This window comes from Alosa sapidissima, chromosome 9, assembly GCF_018492685.1.
Source record: "Alosa sapidissima isolate fAloSap1 chromosome 9, fAloSap1.pri, whole genome shotgun sequence".
In the NCBI taxonomy this organism is placed as follows: Eukaryota; Metazoa; Chordata; class Actinopteri; order Clupeiformes; family Clupeidae; genus Alosa; species Alosa sapidissima.
The window spans coordinates 33,021,388-33,035,557 of NC_055965.1; the positions used below are offsets into that span (position 1 = coordinate 33,021,388).

The 14,170-nt window shown below is 41.2% G+C and overlaps 4 protein-coding genes across 4 annotated transcripts in view; all 4 read left to right on the forward strand.

Annotated features, from left to right (window-relative positions):
* Positions 1-14,170, forward strand: part of LOC121718943 (zinc finger protein 239-like) — a 627,858-nt gene that overhangs the window by 597,250 nt on the left and 16,438 nt on the right. The gene's annotated exons all lie outside the window — the stretch shown is intronic.
* LOC121718854 (zinc finger protein 665-like) overlaps positions 1-14,170 on the forward strand; it is a 1,212,449-nt gene that overhangs the window by 308,914 nt on the left and 889,365 nt on the right.
* LOC121718796 (NACHT, LRR and PYD domains-containing protein 3-like) overlaps positions 1-14,170 on the forward strand; it is an 800,724-nt gene that overhangs the window by 256,493 nt on the left and 530,061 nt on the right. The window contains exons 4-7 of one of the 2 annotated variants that reach the window (XM_042104007.1): positions 1,472-3,320; positions 8,173-8,343; positions 9,258-9,425; positions 10,686-10,732. In XM_042104007.1, coding sequence (XP_041959941.1) covers positions 1,472-3,320; positions 8,173-8,343; positions 9,258-9,425; positions 10,686-10,732 — 2,235 coding nt within the window. The remainder of the gene's footprint in view (positions 1-1,471; positions 3,321-8,172; positions 8,344-9,257; positions 9,426-10,685; positions 10,733-14,170) is intronic. The other variant, XM_042103998.1, reaches the window with a different exon arrangement.
* The window catches only part of LOC121718792 (protein NLRC5-like), a 787,595-nt gene that overhangs the window by 157,896 nt on the left and 615,529 nt on the right, over positions 1-14,170 (forward strand). The window lies entirely within an intron of this gene.

Here is a 14,170-nt window from a genome sequence, read left to right on the forward strand (position 1 = left end):
AGTGGTGCATTTTATCATTCAAACATGCGACTTTTCATGAAAATTCTATAATCCAAGATGGCCGCCACCATATGACGTCGTAATATGCAAATTAGATATAAACATTTAATCTCTACATAAACTTTGGGTCATCCTTAATATTTCTCTAATTTACAGAAAGTCTCTATCTCTTATCACTTTTAAGATATAGCCTTTTGAAATGAAGATGTCAAAATGTATCGTTTCGAAAAAAAACCTCTGGCGCCTAAAGGGTTAACTAGTGAGCAGTTCTGCCTTAACTAGTTTACATGTGTCACATTGAAGCCACTAGTTTACTAGTTAAAGTTCCTTTGGCCAGCATGTTAACTTGTGTGCCACATGCAAATGTTGTGGGTGGGATTTTGTGAAATTCTGCGCTGTGATTGGTTGTCATGTTCTATTTGGACATAGGGAGCCAATAGAAAGCCTCAATTTTCAGAGTTCTCCGCCTCCTAATTTTAATTCTGCGCCACTAGCTGACTAGTGTGAATTTAGGCTTCAACTAGTTTACTAGTATACATTTATGACCTCACTAGTTAACTAGTTTGGACAAAGGATGCATCAACTAGTAATATAGTGAGCCTGCTGCCATCACCTAGCTAGTTAGTAAGCCATTTATGGTTCACTAGTTAACTAGTGACATTGACCTACTCCAACTAGTTAATAGGTAGGAGTTTTGCCTTCACTAGTAAACATGTGCACATTTTTGGCTGTCACTAGTTAACTAGTGAGACACAAAAGCCTTCAACTAGCTGACTGGTATGCATTTTGGCCTTTACTAGTTAACTAGTGGACATTTCTGGCTCTCACTAGTTAACTAGTGAAGCTAATATGTGTTCACTAGTTAACTAGTGTGCACAAACATGGCTCACTAGTTAACTAGTTGACAAAAATGGCTTGCATGTTGGCCTGATATCAAGATATCAGAATAAATGCTCAAGCGGCCGGCCAAATTACATAGATGTTAACAAGTGGGAATTTGACATTCAGTAGTCAGCTAGTAAACATTTTTGTACCTTACTAGTTGACTAGTAAAATATAGAAGTCTTTAAACTAGTTAACTAGTGCACATTTCAGTGTCCACTAGTTAACATGCTGAGCATTACTAGTTAACTAGTAAGATATGAAACATATGAACTAGTTAACTAGAGAGAATTTGGGCCTTACTAGTTAACTAGTGAGCATTTTGGCTGTCACTAGTTAACTAGTTCACACAGAAATGACTCACTAGTTAACTAGTGGACAGAAATGGCTTGCATGTACATGACAATTATGCCTGATATCAAGATATCTGAATAAATGCTCAATCGGCTTGCCATAAAAGTGCCCGACTGAGGATGTCCTGAAATATTGCCTCTCGTGATAACTCATGGAATGCATCTCGTCCAATCAGAAATTAATAAATAGTTCAACCGGACCTAACTGTCTTTATTGACTTGTCATTTGTAAACAGATGAGGACCTGAGAAGAGTTATAGTGAATCACAAAGCCAGTCTGAAGAGGAGGTTTGAGAACATATCTGAAGGCATCATCAAACCAGGAGCTGAGATTCTCCTCAATAAGATCTACACAGAGCTCTACATCACAGAGGGAGAGAGTGAAGGGGTGAATAAGGAGCATGAGGTTTGGCAGGTAGAGTCAGCATCCAGATCTCAATCCACAGAAGACACACCAATCAACTACAATGACATCTTCAAGCCCTTACCTGGACAGGAGAGGCACATCAGAACTGTGATGACCAAAGGTGTTGCTGGAATTGGAAAAACAGTCTCAGTGCAAAAGTTCATTCTTGATTGGACAGATGGAGTAGCAAATCAGGATGTAGATTTTATGTTCCCCCTTTCTTTCCGGATGCTGAATTTAGTCAGGGGTGATCAGTACAGTCTTCACAGGCTCCTGCTTGAATTCCACCCTGAGCTGAAGGAGCTGAATGATGGTGAAGGATACAAAGACTGTCAGGTTGTGTTCATCTTTGACGGTTTGGATGAGAGTCGGTTGACTCTGGATCTGGAACAGAACAGTAAGTTGTCTGATGTGAAACAAACATCATCAGTGGATGTTCTGATGACGAGCCTCATTCAGGGAACTCTGCTTCCCTCTGCACTCATCTGGATAACCTCACGACCAGCAGCAGCCAGTCAGATTCCTGCACAGTTCATCGACCAGGTAACAGAAGTACGAGGATTCAATGACCCACAGAAGGAAGAGTACTTTAGGAAGAGAATCAATGATGAGAGTCAGGCCAACAGAATCATCTCCCACATTAAGGCATCCAGAAGTCTCCACATCATGTGCCACATTCCAGTCTTCTGTTGGATTGCAGCCACTGTACTTCAGCAGATGCTGAAACAGGACAACACCCAAGAAATTCCCACAACTCTGACGGAGATGTTTATACAGTTCTTGTTGATCCAGACAACTCGAAAGGATCAGAAATATCAAGAAATACAAGAAACAAATAAGAAGAGGCTCTTGGAATCACAGAAAAAAATACTACTGAAGCTGGCAGAACTGGCTTTCAAGAATCTAGAGAATGGCAACCTCATGTTTTATGAGGAAGACCTGAAAGAGTGTGGCATTGATGTCAGTGAAGCCTCGGTGTACTCTGGCATGTGCACTGAGATCTTCAAGACAGAATCTTTGTTTCACCAGAGGAAGGTCTACTGCTTTGTGCATCTGAGTGTCCAGGAGTTTCTGGCAGCTGTGTTTGTGTTTCACTCGTATTTGAATAAGAACCTTGAGGCATTGAACTCTCTCCTCAGTGATAAGCGTAGGAGGAAACTCAATCCATCAATGTTATATTCTTTTCAATCAGCACTACAATTAAAACCTCAAGACAACTTGCATGTTTTACTTAAGAGTGCAGTTGATAAGGCTTTGGAGAGCCAGAACGGACACCTGGATCTTTTCCTTCGCTTCCTTATGGGTATTTCTGTGGAGAGCAATCACAGACTTCTGCAAGGTCTACTGAGCAACACACACAACAGCTCTGATAGTATTAAGGAAACATGTCAGTACATGAAGAAGCTCAACAGGGAAGGTCTCTCTCCTGAACGATGCATCAATCTTTTCCACTGCTTACTTGAAATGAATGATGATTCAATGCACAAAGAAATTCAGACATACTTGTCATCACCAAAGAACATCAAACAAAAGTTGTCTCCTGCCCACTGTTCAGCACTGGCCCACATACTTATGATGTCTGAGAAGGTGCTGGATGAGTTTGACCTGAAGAAATACAACACATCAGATGAAGGACGCAGGAGACTGCTCCCAGCTGTGAGGTGCTGCAGAAAGGCATGGTGAGTTTCTGATGGAGAGACTGCGCTAACTAGTGACTAAATAATGTTGCAATCACTGCTGTCTACTGCTGATGTAGCCTGACAGTACAAAACATTAAAGATGCCCTGCCACACATATTTCATTACTTTGTGGCAGTGGTTCTCAAACATTTTCTTTCATTACCCACTTTGATCTAGGGGGCATTTTCAAGCCCCACCTGTCCCTCATCGCTCTATGAAAGTGGTAGGTCAAGCTTAAAATTGTCAAATTTATTGAAATAAATGATCAAAGGGGCAAAAGGGCAGGTGCTAGAGCCCCTGTAGCCCCCCTTCTCTGCACGTGCCTGACGAGATCGGTTCCTCAATTTTCCCCAAATGTCTTTGCACGCCTGGTTGTTTTGCTATTTTATTTCGAACATTGATCAAGCCGTCAAATTCCAAATCAAATTCCGTCAATCAAATGTCTCATGCGGCCTGTCTAAGTTTATTTTTACTTAGCTAGATTATAATGCAGGATCCGTAACTTAACTTGAATATCATGGTTTTTAATATTTTTTTTATTTTAATGTATGTGTATTTTAATGTAATGTACTGGTCAATTTTAAGATACACAGTATCTCAGGCGACCCCATTTGAATTTCAGGCGACCCCACATGGGGTCCCAACCCCAAAGTTGGGAAACGATAGGCTATAGAGATTGTTGAGTCACATTGTTGCAAATTTCATAGGATGATGCATCATTCCACAAAATGGTTTGTCTTCTCTATCAGGAAGTTAAGTCAGTTATGTCATTTTGATCTGTAAAAATGTCACATGCAGTCTAAATTCTGCTTACTGCACATTAACCATAGGCTAATATAGTATAATATAATATTAAGTATTGAATGCTTAGGAATGATGTTTTTCCCTACCGTACTATTTGTAAGCAGGTGTAGCCTACCTGCGGACATGTAAGTGTGCTGGTTTTCTACAGAAATGGCATGTTTGAACGGGTACTGCACTAGTTATATTGAAATAACAGAATGAGGACACGTTTATCACTACAAACTCAGCTTGAGTGTTGCAAATGCAGAAACTGTTTATCTGAAATAATATGGCAGCTTGCGGATAGAGAACAACATGACGATAAAACCATAGACACAACATAAGAACATTCTAGAATATTACCTCAATACAGTATGACAACGTGGGATCATGGGGTTACAGCATAGATCTCGGGACATCTACATGTATATAACATGTAAAACAGGTGACCGTTAGCATGCTAATTCACATAAAAACATGCTTCATTGCAAGTCTCTAACTTTACAAAAGGCATTTAATCATCAACTGAACTCAAAATAGTTAACTGAAATCATTATAACATTGCATGACAAAATACGAGACACATGTACTTGGAAGTCTAAAAAAAACATGGTTTATCCCAGACCTCCGAAGTTGACCCACTTACCGTTATCCAACTCCAGTCTACATTAGTATGGAACCATATATGTTGCATAATTCAAATTAAATTATATTACATTATGCAATTGCCAATTCATTATGCAATTCAAATGGCAATTCATTTTGCAATTCATATTTGCAATCACAGGGGGGCGCTATTTATTTTCCATTTGAATAAAATGCCAGATGGCAAAACGTTTTGCCCAAAATAATCCAAAAATGTTTTCAGGCTGGCATTGTCAGTTTTGCCAAATATGTTTTCAAAATGCAATCCTATATTGCACTTTGAATATTAAATTGCAAAACAAATTGACAGTTAAATGATGAAACTGAATATTGAAAATTGAAATGCAAAATGAATTGCCATTTGAATTTTGAGACTGAAATACCATGGCAAAATGGAATGCAATTCAATCCATGTTTATTCTATTTTTTAACCAAAATTATTCAAATTGATTTTAGGATTGCATTGTCACTCTTTGCAGATTAAAATACAATTTGTTGGAAATTATTGCAAATTGCGATATTAAATTGCATAATGTAATGTCTTTTAGAATTGCAGGTTGCATTCTCAATCTCATTTGAATTATGCAACATATATGCTTCCATACATTAGGTGTGTAGCCTAAATGCAACCCAGGTCACACTGTTCCTTACTGCTAGATGGCTTATAGTTGCCTCACTTTTAGTAATAATTTAACTAGCAACTATTCTACTCCGTTACATCATATATTATCCATATACATTATATTATATTACTATTACTATTTTATATATTTGTTTTCTCCTATTAATCCTTTCCTCTCTTTTTTATCTAAATGTAATGTAATCTGGCGCGAGAGATACAGTCAGTTCGTTACTATCACGTCACTCTTGGAATATATACTGCAGCGCAGCCGCAGCCGTTAAAGTCAGTGAGTAGTCAACAGCTCTGCTGTGCCTCATTTTGCTGTTAACCTTAAGACTTCAAGAAAATTCGCGAACCTTCTCGCCAGGTAGCTTCTAGGCATCTGAACTCGTTTTCCTTTACTTTCAGTACTTTTTAAGTTCTTGGGCTAATCAATATCGTAACTCCCCCTATTTCCACCGGTCCCGTATTTCCACCGTCTTGCGTGTATGTGTCACTTAATATCCATTTCTATACAAACCAAGACAGCGGACTCCTATAGAAACGCAACCACGCACAACATAGGTGTATCTAAATTAGCTATGTACCAAAAATGACATTTTACCGTGACTCGAGGAGCTGTAAACAGTGTTGTAAGGCTGCGTGTACACAACCGCTTGGAGCTCCAGTGGAATTTTAATTTCACGACGAGAATTCTCGGTCTAACCGTCCATGTGCCGTTGAAACGGTGTAAATAGGCGACCCATCAGGCCAGCACTATAACTCCCGAGTGTGGTAAACAAAATCGGATATTTCAGGCAGTAAATGCTCCAGTTAGGAACCAAACCAGATTTTGTTCAAATCTACACAACTATGGCTACTGAAAAATGTAAGGTTCATTTGCTAGTAAATGTTATTTTGAAGTGTTAAAAAACATCGTTGTTTTAGAATTTCTGAACAAAAGTGGTGATAATTGGGGGTGTTACGATACATGAGGTATTTCGGAAAACTGGGGAAAGGATGTTGGAGCTAATTAACAGCTAGATAGTGCTAACGTTAACGTGCTAGTTTCTAGTCGACCATCTGGTGTTAATTTTAGACTGATTAGAAAAGTTACCTTTGTAATAGATGTAACTTGTTTATACTGTTTTATCAATTTTTTGAAGTGTTTTGTTTTTAATGGCAGTGTATACGGTTCGCCTCTGTGAATGTTGTCCAATGTTAGTGTTTCACATAAAAAAAGGTTAATGTTAACGTTAGCCTTAACTTAACGTTAGTTCAACAAGAGTAAACCACAGCACGTCGTCAATAATTCTGCTGTGCCTCGCTTTGCTGTTAAGACTTTAAGAAAATTATTTAATCTTCTTGCCAGGCTTTGAGGAATTGTATCAGAGGGTAGCTAACGTTAACGTTAGATCTGCTGTTTTTAAGTCTGGTGCCCAACGACCAACGTCCCGCTTTGTTGTTTGAGTCTGTGGGGATCCAACGGCTGCGGCTCGAGCCCCAACCTCTCAATCGGAACTCCTGGTTGTCCTCGCTCCAGAATTCACCCTTCGCTAAGCCACACCCGAAAACCGCCACAGGCCAATCGTGGCTTAGCAACCCGTCACTAGGCACGGGAGGTCTGACAAGCTTTCGAGTTTTGCTATGTTAAGCAGAAGTCGAATTTGCGTTTTGTTTCATTCGACTCTCCTGAATGAATGTAACATGCATGGGGGACGAAAGAGACACCATTTAAGCTATGTACTTCCCACAACTTAAATGTTTGACAACATATCATGAATGGTACTTCAAATAGGTGTTATTTTAAATAGATTGCTGATGGGTTATACATGTTGGTGAACGTCTGTTAACAACTTCTTGCCGTCATCGTGAAGCGTGTATCTCGCTCCTCGCTAACTTAACTGCACAGAGACACAGGATAACGGACAGAGTAGGCTATCTAAAGTTGAAACACCTCTGATTCTCAAGACAGGCAGGCTAGGAGATACAGGATAACTAGAACAGAGAGGGAAATGTTACAGGTCTTGCAACAGTATGTCATAACCAATTAAAAAGGACGATATATATCATTTAGAAAATGTGAACTGAAACTGGACAGGCCATAATAACCTCTGACTAGTTTAGGCTACTTATTGTTAAATTGCAATGTGAGCGGCAGCCAGCAGGGGAGGATATGTCACAAGATTATTTAAAAAGCAAATGTGCGTCTGCCCTGATTCTGATACCATGGCGGTATTAATTAAACCGTGGGGGGCCGCCATGCTGAAATAAACATAGAGGAAACACTGGGCTATAATATAAAATACCATTTTTTAACAAGCCTTCCCTAAATTCTAAAATGTATCAATGTGTAGGCTTATTCATGAGCTCATATCCTGAATAGCACCTAAGCATCTAACCTCTTTGAGGGTTAGAGACAACATGTGAGCTAGCTTAGCTGTGCTTGTGGAACGTTGGTAAACCTCACTACCCGACGTCTCAAGAGTGCTGCTGGAATGCAGCCAGTAGCCTGGGCTATTGGCTCAATTGTTAGCGCGCTCGCCTCCCGATCCGAGGTGCTGCTGTTCGCGGGTTCGAGTCCGGGCGTGTGCAGGGCTGAATCGCGCAGGTTCAACACAACGCAGGTTACATGGGGACAATCTATATTAAATTAGTGCAAGTGAATTCTTTGACTAGCTGCTGACCAGAGTAGTGATATGACAGTGGTGGACAGTAGTGATCTGATCTGATGTTCTGTTCTTGATTTTTATTGATCAGGGCATTGTGTAAACAGTATATCTTCCATTTATTCATGTTATCTTTTGTTGTGTTCTTATGCAGGCTTGCTGATTGTAAACTCGCAGATACGTCTTGTGAGATTGTGGCTTCAGTCCTACAGTCACCAAACTCCCTGCAACAGCTGGACTTGAGTGACAATGACCTTGGGGATTTTGGAGTTCAGCTTCTCTCTAAGGGACTGTCCAGTTCCAACTGCACAATACAAACATTAAGGTGGGTGCAGACGTTTCTTTGTAGTCTTTGTATCTTTGTCTGAAATGTCCTCATTAGTTAGAAGAACCATGACAACATAACAATGGAACATCAACTGGTCAGCAAAATGGAAAAAGTAGCAATTGACATCCTACCCTGATATCATTCTACTTTTGAGCTTATTTGTGAGTCTTAAAATGTGTGAACTGATCAAATCTCTGTCATATTAGTTTATGATGAAGCAATATGGCACAAGTGAGAGGGGCGTTGGTAGCACATAATGCCATGGCTTTTATTCGGCCTTGTGCTGCAGGTAATCACAGCCATGGCTATATCTGCTACCAACGCCACTCTGCCATATTGCTTTCATACAACAGCTCTAACTAGTTGAGTTAAAAGACATCAAATTGTGTTTTCTAACGGTTTCTAACTAATTTATTTATTTTTTTTCATTCAACATCCGCCCGGAAAATAGTTCCAGTAGTTCCAATCTCCACGGGGAGCCAAACGCGACACCGGAGAGCCAAGTTCAGGTTGAGAGAGGCTATATGTGCTTGTGCACACAGTGATTTTGCAGAGCCCACTCGTTCATATTATGTCATATGCTGAATTGAACATTCACCCTATTCTACTTACTCCATTTTCTCACTCAATAGCTGTCAAATGTGATGCTCACACTGGACAATTCAGAGCAAAAAGCGGACTGTCCAAGTGCGGATGTCCTTAGATATCGCCAGTCAGGGAATGTCTCTTGTCCAGTCAGAAATTAAGAAATAGTTTAGCCAGACCTATCTGTTGTAAAACAAAACAAATAACTTCAGATTAACACAATGTCACCAGTTGATGCATGTAAAAACAATGAAAAGGACATTCTCTCTCTCTCTCTCTCTCTCTCTCTCTCTCTCTCTCTCTCTGTCTGTCTGTCTGTCTCTCAGGCTCTCTGATTGTCTCATCTCAGAGAAGGGCTGTGGTTTTCTGGTTTCAACCCCCTTTCCCTCTCATCTAAAAGAACTGGATCTCAACTACAATTATCCTGGAGAATCAGGAATGAAGCTGTTATCTGCTAGACTGGAGGATCCTGTCTGTAAACTGGAGATACTGAGGTATGTTCAGAAAGAAACCCTAGTGTATTTAAACATTGTCTCCATTGTGGGGACCATAGTTATTTCTTAATACCGAGTGTACTGGCCTATTTTCAAATGTGTATTATAATAGCTGCATCCACAATCCAATGCAAATATTTAGAGATGCGTTCAAAGATAGTTTAGAGGTGTGTTGCAAACATAGCTGAAAGTTTAGGAACCTCTGCTTTCTGTTTGTCTTGAGTTCTGTGCGAACATTTCTGAACACTCAGTGGAGCTGGAAAGAGTTACTGTTAAAATGGACTGTTTGCACCAAATTGTATTAAATCTTACTATTCAGTGATAACATTTACCACTGTTTGTTGAATTTGAATGCCTCTCAGATTCCAGGCTGTGAGATTAACAGAAAGACAAGGAGATGAGCAGACAGACAGGGAACAGTTTATCCCCGGCAGACAAGAAATGCTATTTTCTGATTGTCTGACAGAGAGGCTATTAATTCTGTATATCAGGACACCTATGAAGTAGCTCAAATTTAACCAAGTTAAAGGTACTCTAAGCAATGTTGGGTAATGTCACTTCTGTTGAAGTTCAAACAAAACAGAGAGCTACCTCGCCTCTCCCTCCTGTGAAACTCCTCCTGAAGGTGTTGTCGGTGATTGGCTGGAACAGCTTATGTTTCATGGTCCAGGTTGGACTAGTCTGTTTTAGTTGCCGTTTTTGTGGCTGTCCTAAGAGACCGTGTTTTTTTTAAAGTGTATTCAGGCAGCTAGCAGATGGTGAGGTGATGTTTGCTGTATGTGACAATATGTCAGTAACCAAAGAAAGTGGTACAACAAACGATCATTAATTCAGGGTTGGACTGTGAAGATGTTGCTGGTGGTCCCTGATCATGCATTAAATAATGGAGTTTCACTGCTGGAATGTGCATTTGTTATTCAAAGGGAGTCCTCAGGTTGCTCACTAACTGTAATCTAAGTACAGGACAGACAGTGTCGGGGCATTTTACTTCATGATTGTCTCCTGAGAACTAGAGGGGTCTTGAGGCGTCACCTTGGATGCCTTTGTATGCGATAAAGACAGCTGGAAAGAGATTTACTTCATTACTTTATATCAGGAAAAACATGTACGGCAGCAGGCTATTTTCTGTGGGATAATAAATCACATTTCACAGGTGGCACAAACAGAAAAAGAGCAGCGTTGAGATCTGTCAAATGGTACGTGTGTGTGACATTTTGTTTTTCAGAACTGACCGTGTGTGACATTTAGTTTTTCTTACAGAACTGACCACGCTTCTTTAGACAGAGCACGACCACGTTTGCTGAAATGTAAGTTAATTGTTTATTTAGTATTTGTGATCATTCACATGTTTTAGCTTGAATGTGTGTATGGGAGTCTTGTAGCTGTGTGTGTGTATTTGGTAAAACATGACATGCCACAAAATATTCTGTGTGGGTGTTATAGTATGGTGTGCTTGAAAGTGTGTGTGTGTGATGTGAGCAGAAGTATGTGTGTGTTTCTGTGTGAGCGGAAGTGTGTGTGTGTGTGTGTGTGTGATGTGAGCAGAAGTGTGTGTGTGTGTGTGTGTGATAGCAAGGTTTGCTAACCTGTGTGAATGAATGTTTGTGTGTGTGTATGTTACAGTATTGTGTACAGTGTGTAACTATTTTGTGTGTGTGTTTAGTGTGTCTGTGTGTGTGAGGTGACCAGAAATGTGTGTCTGTGTGTGTGTGTGATGTGAGCAGATGTGTGTTTGTGTACGTGTTAATGTGAAAAGTGTGTGATGTGATGTGAGTAGAAGTGTGTGTGTGTGAGTGTGTATGTGAGAAGTGTGTGTGTGTGTGATGAGATGTGAGTAGAAATGTGTGTGTGTGTGTGTGTGTGATGGGAGCAGAAGTGAGTGTGTGATGAGATGTGAGTAGAAATGTGTGTGTGTGTGATGTGAGCAGAAGTGTGTGTGCGAGAAGTGTGTGTGTGTGTGTGATGTGAGCAGAAGTGTGTGAGAAGTGTGTGTGTATATGTCTGTGTGTGTGATAGGAGCAGAAGTGTGTGTGTGTGTGTGATGTGAGCAGAAGTGTGTGTGTGTATGTGTGTGTGTGATAGGAGCAGAAGTATGTGTGTGAGAAGTGTAGGGCTGAACGATTTATTGCATTTGCGATAATATCGCGATATGATGAAACGCGATTTTTAAACCGCAAAGGCTGCGATTACGCTTCGTAATATGTGACGTCACCAAAACGCATTTATACTTGCGCTTGCCGACGCGCCACCGACTCTTCACACCGACCACTGAAGAAGCAAAAAATTTAAACAAGAGGACCAGCTAACAGTGTCAAGAAAGGTCTGATCAGTAGAGCTACTTTGGTTAAAAATAAACCTCTTCATTACCTTTTGCTCGAGCCTGCCATGTCCCTGGTTCTAGTTCATAATTCCCCTGTGCTGCTACTCTGACTGGTAACTTCGTTCACTTGTCCAGCTGACGATTAAAACTCCACGACTGTTTAGGCTGCACAGCAGCCATTGACCTGTGCACTGGGGACTTTGTTTACTGGAGTACAGTGACAGTGGGGGCATTTGCGTTATCCGCAAGTAGTTGACACAGCTAACCACCAAAAACTCAGCTGTTCTAACATTAGCTTACCAGCTAAGGGTCTAGGCTACATACATGCTGCTAACTGCTGCTAACTTTGCCTGTTTAAAGAGTTTTGTCTCCCCGATTGGCTTTGTTGTGATATGAACAAACTAGTTCATTTGCATGCATGCGTATTGCGCTGTGGTGTTGATGATGCTAACCTTTAGTTAAAACCGAGCCGAACGGTCATTCGGCCGCATTTATTTGCGCTACAACAATCTACAGTAGTTTGTTCCGATTCACGTGCAAGTAGCCTACAGAGGAGAGGAGTGGGTCTGTGTGTGTGTGTGTGTGTGTGTGTGTGTGTGTGTGGTGTGTGTGTGTGGGTCTGTGTGTGTGTGTGTGTGGTGTGTGTGTGTGTGTGTGCCACAGGACAAGGAGAAGCCGTGTCAGTCCCACTACATGTAGACCTATTTGTTAACTAACGAAAGAAGATCATATCTACATGAAATAGAAACGTATCAGAATCAATAAATGTTTACAAGGCTGGAAGTTCAACAAATATAGGTCTACTAATGTGATTAAATAATACAAAATGTTTTATTCATCAATCTTATTCAATGACCTAATGCCATCATAACATAGGCATGGGCTCCAGGAAAGAACAGTTTATGTTTAACTTATCTAATTTTGTGTTGGTCTATAGAATAATATATTGCTTGTCTTTGTTGAATAAGACAGAAGATAAAGAGCTTAAAAATAATCGCATATCGCAATCGCAATATTGGTGAGAAAAATCGCAATTAGATTGAATTAGATAGAGTGTGTGATGTGATGTGAGTAGAAGTGTGTGTGTGTGATAGAAGCAGAAGTGTATGTGTGTGTGAGCGGATGTGTGTGTGTGATGTGACCAGAAATGTGTGTGTGTGATGTGAGCAGGAGTGTGTGTGTGTGTGTGTGTGATGTGAGCAGGAGTGTGTGTGATGTGTGTGATGTGAACAGAAGTGTGTGTGTGTTTCTGTTTCTGTGTGAGAGGGTGTGTGTTTATGTCTGTGTCTAGTGTGTGATGTGTGATGTTAGCAGACGTGTGTGTGATGTGAGCAGAAGTGTGTGTGTGTTGTCATGTTTCTCTCTCTCTGTATATGTGTGTGTGTTCTCATGTTCTATCTCTGTATGTGTGCGTGTGTATGTGTGTCTCTGTTCTCTCCTCTCGTCTGCAGATGCCTGTGTGTATGTTTGTGTTGATTTGGTGTGTGTGTGTGTGTTTTCATGTTCCCTCTCTGTGTGTGTGTGTGTCTTCTCTTGTTCTCTCTCTGTATGTGTGTGTGTTCTCATGTTCTCTCTGTGTATGTGTGTGTGGATGTGTGTGTGTTCTCATGTTCTCTCTGTGTATGTGTGTGTGGATGTGTGTGTGTTCTCATGTTCTCTCCTCTCCTCATGTGTGCAGGGTAGTGGTGTTTGTGTGTGTGTGTGTGTGTGTGTGTGTGTGTGAGATGGTAGGGTAGTGGTGTGTGTGTGTATGCTGGTAGGGTAGTGGTGTGTGTGTGGGTGTACTGGTAGGGTAGTTGTGTGTGTGTATCCTGGTAGGGTATGTATGAGTGTGTGTGTGTGTGCTGGTACGGCAGTGGTTTGTGTGTGTGTGGGTAGAGTAGTGGTGTGTATGGGTGTGTGTGTTTGTGCTGGTGTGTGTGTGTGTGTTTGTGTGTGTGTGTGGGTGGGTGGGTGTGCTAGTAGGGTAGTGGTGTGTGTGTGTGTGTGTGTGTGTGTGCTGGTAGGGTAGTGGTGTGTGTGTGTTTGTGTGTGTGTGGGTGGGTGTGCTGGTAGGGTAGTGGTGGGTGTGTGTGCCGGTAGGGTAGTGGTGTGTGTGTGTGTGTGTGCTGGTAGGGTAGTGGTGTGTGTCTGTGTGTATGTGTGTGTTAGTGTGCTGGTAGGGTAGTGGTATGTGTGTGTGTGTGCTGGTACGGCAGTGGTTTGTGTGTGTGTGGGTAGGGTAGTGGTGTGTGTGTGTGTGTTTGTGCTGGCAGGGTAGTGGTGTGTGTGTGTTTGTGCTGGTAGGGTAGTGGTGTGTGTGTGTGTGTGTGCTGGTAGGGTAGTGGTCTGTTTGTGTGCTGGTAGGGTAGTGGTGTGTGTGTGTGTGCTGGTAGGGTAGTGGTGTGTGTGTGTGTGTGTGTGTGCTGGTAGGGTAGTAGTGTGT